Below are 6,796 nucleotides of genomic sequence, written 5' to 3'. Positions count from 1 at the left end.
TTTGTTCTTTTCTTTTGTTGGTACTTCAATACATAGCCTTTTTATACATAAATCCTTGTGGTTTTTTTGCAGTTTAAACCTTATATTGTTTTATTTTTCTTTTTAGTCCTTTGAATTTCTTTTGGATAATCTTCTCGGCAAATGCTTGCTAGTTGGCTTCCCATGTATTGCGACAGCTTGTTATCCTTTGGATTTACTGTGTGGGATTTAACAGCGAATTTGGGTTTCAAGCGATGAAGATTTGCCACGTTTGTGGTTGGATTACGTGGCGAGTTTTTATTTGCTGTTGGTTTTGGAAGGTGTTGTGCTGTTTGTACAAACATCGGTGATCGACGGTGCGGGTACGGTCGATCTCAGGATTGCGTGTGGAGCCTGTTGTACGTGACCTCTGGTCCGACCCATGAAAAGTGATATTAATATTTATAATATCCTTAGAAATTATTAATAATTTATTATAAATAAAAATAGCGTAAATTTCCCGGTGCTAAACCGAATAAAATTTAAATCATTGATTGTGATTAAAATTTGTTATATATTTTAAGGGAAATGCTGCTAAACTAACGTGTGATTTGTCCCTTCATCAATTCGGAACTTGTGAATTGAATTATAACAATTTAGTACCATGTAATTTAACCGTTTACTAATAAGCTTAAATTCTTTTTAATGTAAAAATAAATTTATTTATTTTTACCTTTATTTATATTATTAAAATACGTACTAATAAGAAACCATTCAAGTTTACATCTAATATAACTTAAATAGTTTTTAAATACTATGCAAATAGATCTGAATAATTTTTATTAGTGCATATTTTAGTATTCTAAATAATAGCAAAATAGAAAACTTAAGTCTATTTTTATGCCACACAGCAAAAATTAAAAGAGATCAACGTTTTAACACTTTTTTGCAAACACTTTAGATTATAGAGTATTAAAATGTATTAACTCAAACCACAAGTCCCTAATTAATAAAAAAAAACAAACTATAAGATAGTTTAGCTCTATATCTTAAAACAAAAACCACAAATTTTGGAAAATTTTGAAAATGAGGTTTGCATGATTTGTTGTGTAAATAAAAAAAAATTCTAATAAATAATAATTTAGTTACTTCACAAGTTTTGGGTGTATTATTCCTACGTTCCAAAGTGATATATACCAAATGTATATAATTAAAAATATCAAAAGTACTTAACCGAAAGTATCGTCTTCATACCTGCAAAAACGAAATTATAAAAAAAATTATAAAAAGTGCAATGAATTCGAAAAGTTTTCATAATAGTTTCCAGTGACTTATTAAATCTTTTGACAAAAGCAAAAGTCATAAGTTACAAAAATTTAATAGTTGTTGTTTTTAATTATTTCTAACAAATCACAATATATATCCATTGAAATACAAATAAATAATAATGGTGTATTTCTTCTCTCTATGGTTGCATGAAAATACTGTAGTAATACTGTTTATTCAATATTTTGGTCTGGCCCAAACACTGTTTACTGGGATTAAATAAATCTTTTGTAGGAGGTGGTGCATTCCTTTTTATCTAGAGTTGCATAGTAAGGGAACTTTCAAATCATCTATGATGTACTCCAGGAGATCGCTAAGTCATCGTAAGTCCATAATTAGTACATCTTTGTATCTGATTGTTCTTTGACAACTCTTATTGGGTTCATTACAAAGAAAAAAAATAAACAAACATAGAGAAGTGGTGTATATTTTATAAGAATTTTGTTAGGCAAAAAATTTAAGTCATTTTAACCAATACAGGCATCTAAAGCCACAGAAATCAAATTACTTTTTTATCATAAAATAATTAAGAGAAATTTATTATTGTTATCATTATTATTTTACATCGCTTGTTACTTGAAACATATATGTGTTTTTCTACTAAGTAAAAAATAAAAAAGATTCACAAGAATGTTTTGTAAAATTCATCTATTTAAGATTATTTCTCAATATTTCATTAGAGGCAATTTTTTTTTTTTTTAAAAAAAAAGAGGATAGATATAAATATTTGAGAATATTAATTTATATAAAATCAAATAAAATCATGTCCGTTGGATCAAGAATCAAGGGATCAAAGACAAGAAGGACAAAGACATCGCATTCATCTAAGAATCATTGGATCATATTCAAAAGAGACGTGCATGTCAAGGTGTTTGATGCGTTTTGGACATTTATATATAATAAATATTAATATTGAAATATTAAAATTTATATTCAACTCGGTTACTTGTGTTTTTATTTGTTTGTTCAAAGGTTTCCTGTAATGAATCCAAAATTAGTTATAAGCTTTCTTTTGTTTCTTTTGTTCTTAGGGCTGTCATCTTTATCTTGGTTCATGTATATCCCACTACTCCATAGTCCATTCATATTGATAATTAAAGCCACTTATTTATATATTTGTTTTAGTAGATTTTTTTTATTTATTAATTTTATGATTTAGCTTTTTTATTTACAATTATGAAAAAATGTTTTTGTTTGTAGCTTTTTATTTGTGTGTATATATATATATATATATATATATATATTACGTAGATGTGCGATTTTGGGGAGATATGCAATCTATAAATTTTGAATATATGAATATCGATGACATATGCAATCTGTGAATGCCCCCGGTCAATTGATCCCAATTTCTCATTTTTCTACTTTTCATCATCTATGGAAGATTTGAGAGTATATTTCTTAATTTTTTAAGCTTTATTATTAAAAAATATATGTTTATTTTTAAATTATTGCTAGTGTTTTGGTTATTAAAATTCAAAAATAAACATACCTTGAGCCAAAATATTTTTATATAGAAAATATTTCATAAAAATTGATAAAAAAAAAATGTCTTTTGAAAAAATAAATTGAGTACACTACTACTCCTTTATGTAATAGAAAAGTTAGTATTTTATTTTCCTCTCAGTCAAAAGTCAAGTGTTAAACTTTGTGACATATCCATATTAAATAAATAAATAAATAAAAGAGTTACAAATTAACTAAAAACCCATGGAAAAAAAGTAATTTGAATATATATATATATATATTGTTTTTGTCTAATTAACAAATGAATATTTCTCACAAATTTTAATTAATTAACAAATGCACAAATCACAAAATAATAATAAAAATCATAACTAATTCAAATGCAACTCTTATTACAAAATGTTTTATTTTTGAAGTTAAATTCCTTCCCTCCTAAACAAAATTTGAACTTCACAAACCCTAATTCAACTTATCCCAAACATATAGTTAAAAAGTTAAACACAAATAACATATTTGAAAACATAATAAAAAACACAATACCAAGAAGATATTTATGCATTAATAAACAATAATATAATGTCACTTCCACGTGAACATTTGACAAGTTTGGCACAAACTGAAACCCTAGAACAGTTCCTTCAAAGTACATACACTTGGAAGAACAATTTCTTAACAATTTATTAATAAATCAATCACTTTAGATTGATTACCTTAATGTTTGGAAATCGGTGTTAAGACGAACATTTTGCATTGATGAATGCCTACATGAGCCGACATTTTATTGACGTAATGCTGCTTCAAAGTCTTGTGCTGCATAAGCCGAGAATAGACGTTAGCATTACATTAAAAGGTTTCGATACATTGATTACGTGTGCTTTGCACTAGTTATGTTCAATGACAACGATCGTATTATCTGAATAATATGACAAATAATAAAAAAAAATCAGAATGATTCAAAGCATGACATGAAAGTAAGTACATGATTGATATCAAACAATCAAATGAAGGAATGTTTGTTCAATGTTGTTGAACGAAAGGATGTTTGTCTACTGAAATGACATTTACACTTCTTTGATATTTCGGTAGGATTGAATCTAAAACTATGAAGATGTTTAACAATGCAAAAGGATTCATAAACATCAATTTAAAAGTACGGTGTTATAGAAATTATGATTATAGAAATTAGACAAAATTAATACCTCCCAGAGATCTCTTGCTTGTACAATAGTATCGGGAGGAATACCGATATCATCCCAATGGACAATAACATTATCAGGAGAGCCAAAATTATCAGCAAGATTAACAAGAACAATAGCTGTTCGATATCCAGACAGAGGAGCAGCCCAAATCTTTAGAAAGAAAAATGGCCAAAGAATGAGTGTTTTGATCAGGAATCGCTGTTTGGTTAATATTAATAATTTGAAGACATAATACCTCAAGATTTCCTTCCATTCTAACTTTCTTAGCTTGAACACCGAGATGATCTGTTTTAGGATCAGAACAACAATGTTAGAACATATTAACATTTGGTGGTAATTCAAGTGAAATGCAGATAGTTACCTTGGTTGACAGCAATGACTTCTTGGTTACCTAGAATTTCCATTGTTTCTTTCGACATATTTCTTACATCACATCCGATGATAAGTGGAGCCTACATTTCAACAGCTTAGAGTTTACTCCATCGTAAACATGAGATAAACATTCAAACTTGTGAAAATCACCTTTGAAATGGCCCATATACTGAAATGCACTTTGTACTCCTCGAAAGTCATCCCTCCATTTCCTACTTCTAACATGTCGGGATCTATATCAGAAAAGAAAGAAAAATATAGCATTCATGTCAAAATAGGCCAAAAGAGCATTTCAATATGTTATAAGTGATTAAAATGCAAACCATTCCAGCCACCAGGTCTTGCATATGATGCATACACTTCATTCTGATCAGCTCCGGAGATCATTCTGCAAGCCAAAGAAAAAGAATTTTTGAATTTTCATTAGCAAACAAAGCTGAAAGTTTCGAACAAACATACTGAGTCCATGTATCAGTTATGTCATTAGTTGTTCTCCAGCTATTCCCTACATTTGCACCCCAGAATGCAGGATGCATGTCACCCCTAAAAGTGGAAATGAACACAGATAAGTAGCTTGAAAATGAACAGCATTGTAGAACAAATTAGTGCATTACCATTCACAAAGAGAAAAGAAAATTTGATGACCAGTCTGCATCAGTGCCCGAGTCATGACAGGATACCTAAATGCAGTTTCAAATTTCAGTATTGACGAAGCATTACCATAAGTTGTACTTCAGTGATTTGGCAAACTTTAGTGTTACCTCTCCATTGGCTTTGTGTCTCCATTGTTACAGTTATCATATTTCAAGTAGTCAATACCCTGTAAAAGGACCGAAATTTTCAGCAATTGTTCTGCTTGAATAAGCATAAAAGGTATTCGATTTGATCAATGTGAGACATACCCATGCTGCAAAAGTATTGGCATCTTTCTCTTCATAACCAAGAGACCCCGGCATTGTCTTGCTACATGTTAGATACCTATCAATGCCTCTCAATTTGAATCATCACCAAACAATCAAAATCAAGAAACCTAACAAACATACATTTCTCCAAAAGAAAAACATACCCCGCATCAGAATAAATTCCAAGCTTAAGCCCTTTGCTATGAACATAATCAGCTAGTGCTTTAATACCTGATGGAAAAGTCGCTTTTTTGGGTACCAAATAACCCTGATTTTGCCCCAAAACAAGTAATTAAGAACTATAATTTGTTCATTTGCTGTTAACACAAATGAAATAAGACAGCAAAAGAAACATCAACAATTTTTTTTTTGTTCCAAGATGGGCAGCTATGCTGCTAAGAAAGGGAGGGGCATACACAAGTCTTGACGGAGCAAGTAGGAGAGGCCCGTGCACACGTGGGCATTGGGTGCTGGAACCACCCGTACACAACTACTACTCACACTCTTAGAAATATGCCCTCACTCGTAATTCGAATTCTCACTACTTGTGAAGGGTTTTGACATGGACTCGAATACCAATAAACCACTTGGTCATTTGCAAAATCAACATTCTTTAAATCCAAGAACTCAATGCTAAATATTTATATTAAAAAAAAAAAATCAAACCTGTGAATCACGATGAAGCTCTGCCCAACAATCATCTGAAAAGATAAAATCCAAAAGTTAATCAAACCCAAAAACAAAAATCAAGAAATCAGAGAGAAAATTCAGCAAAAGACAATAACTACCAATATTGACATAATGGTATCCAAGTTTTGCAAGGCCACTAGTTATCAGAGCATCAGCTACAAACAAAAAACAACAAAAAAATCAACCAAAATCAAACAAAAAAACAACAACAAAGAACAAATTTTTTTCATCATCCCCAAAAGTCAAGTTCTACCAGTTTCTCTGATGACTTTCTCATCAATGTTGCATCCAAAATGATTCCAAGTGTTCCATCTGAAATCAAAAAACACAAGCACCAACCAAAAAAGCTCACAAACAAAGTAACAAAGGATGCTGATGATGATGAACAAATCCACAAGAAAATGAGAGAATGTGTGAAGAGATTACCCCATGGGAGGAGTCAAACCAAGGCCATTGGAGAGAAGGTTTCTCCTGTTGTCCTCTTGGTCTGTGAACTCTCTGGAATTGATGCTCCATGGCCAAGAACTCAAGAAGAAGAGCACAATGAGAAGCAAAGTTCTCATCTTGTTCTTCATTGCTCACTGAGCTGTGGTACTGTCTTTGGTTGGTTGAAATTTCAGTACACTATTAAATTTTAAAGGGGGCTATTTGCATATTTACCACAAAATTTTACAATTACATTTACACCCTTGTAAATTAATTAATTGTAAATAAGATAATGGGTATTCGCATATTTACCCTGAAAAAATTTTAAATTGCATTAATTCTCTTGTAATACAATTTGAGATAAGTAATGAATTTTTCTTTTCCCAAAATACACAACAAAAAAAACTTTCATTTTTTATAACAATTTTAATGAGGGAAATTAGTTTTTCCTTTGTA

At 30.2% G+C, this 6,796-nt stretch overlaps 1 protein-coding gene across 1 annotated transcript; it reads right to left on the bottom strand.

Moving 5' to 3' along the window:
* Positions 1–3,276: 3,276 nt before the first annotated feature.
* Positions 3,277–6,505, bottom strand: LOC120270066 (alpha-galactosidase 1-like). The gene is made up of 15 exons (XM_039277068.1): positions 6,341–6,505; positions 6,168–6,226; positions 6,013–6,069; positions 5,891–5,925; positions 5,389–5,492; positions 5,225–5,300; positions 5,084–5,142; positions 4,937–5,002; positions 4,782–4,865; positions 4,646–4,710; positions 4,473–4,555; positions 4,312–4,402; positions 4,186–4,235; positions 3,951–4,100; positions 3,277–3,561 (listed from the first exon to the last, which is right to left on the bottom strand). The coding sequence occupies exons 1-15, from the start codon at positions 6,487–6,489 to the stop codon at positions 3,463–3,465; spliced, it is 1,227 nt and encodes a 408-aa protein (XP_039133002.1). The 5' UTR covers positions 6,490–6,505; the 3' UTR covers positions 3,277–3,462.
* Between the last annotated feature and the right edge of the window lie 291 nt (positions 6,506–6,796).

Source organism: Dioscorea cayenensis, chromosome 2 (genome assembly GCF_009730915.1).
Source record: "Dioscorea cayenensis subsp. rotundata cultivar TDr96_F1 chromosome 2, TDr96_F1_v2_PseudoChromosome.rev07_lg8_w22 25.fasta, whole genome shotgun sequence".
Lineage (NCBI taxonomy): Eukaryota > Viridiplantae > Streptophyta > Magnoliopsida > Dioscoreales > Dioscoreaceae > Dioscorea > Dioscorea cayenensis.
This window is presented reverse-complemented; position numbering and strand designations above follow the sequence as displayed.

What these genes read in the sequence shown, in the direction of transcription:
- LOC120270066 (XM_039277068.1), bottom strand. Translation starts at nt 6,489, where the DNA reads ATGAAGAACAAGATGAGAACTTTGCTTCTCATTGTGCTCTTCTTCTTG. An exon ending in GAAAGTCATCAGAGAAACTG is followed by an intron (nt 6,070 to 6,167) that starts GTAGAACTTGAC and finishes TTTTGTTTGTAG; the next exon opens with CTGATGCTCTGATAACTAGT. An exon ending in CCAATACTTTTGCAGCATGG is followed by an intron (nt 5,143 to 5,224) that starts GTATGTCTCACA and finishes GTCCTTTTACAG; the next exon opens with GGTATTGACTACTTGAAATA.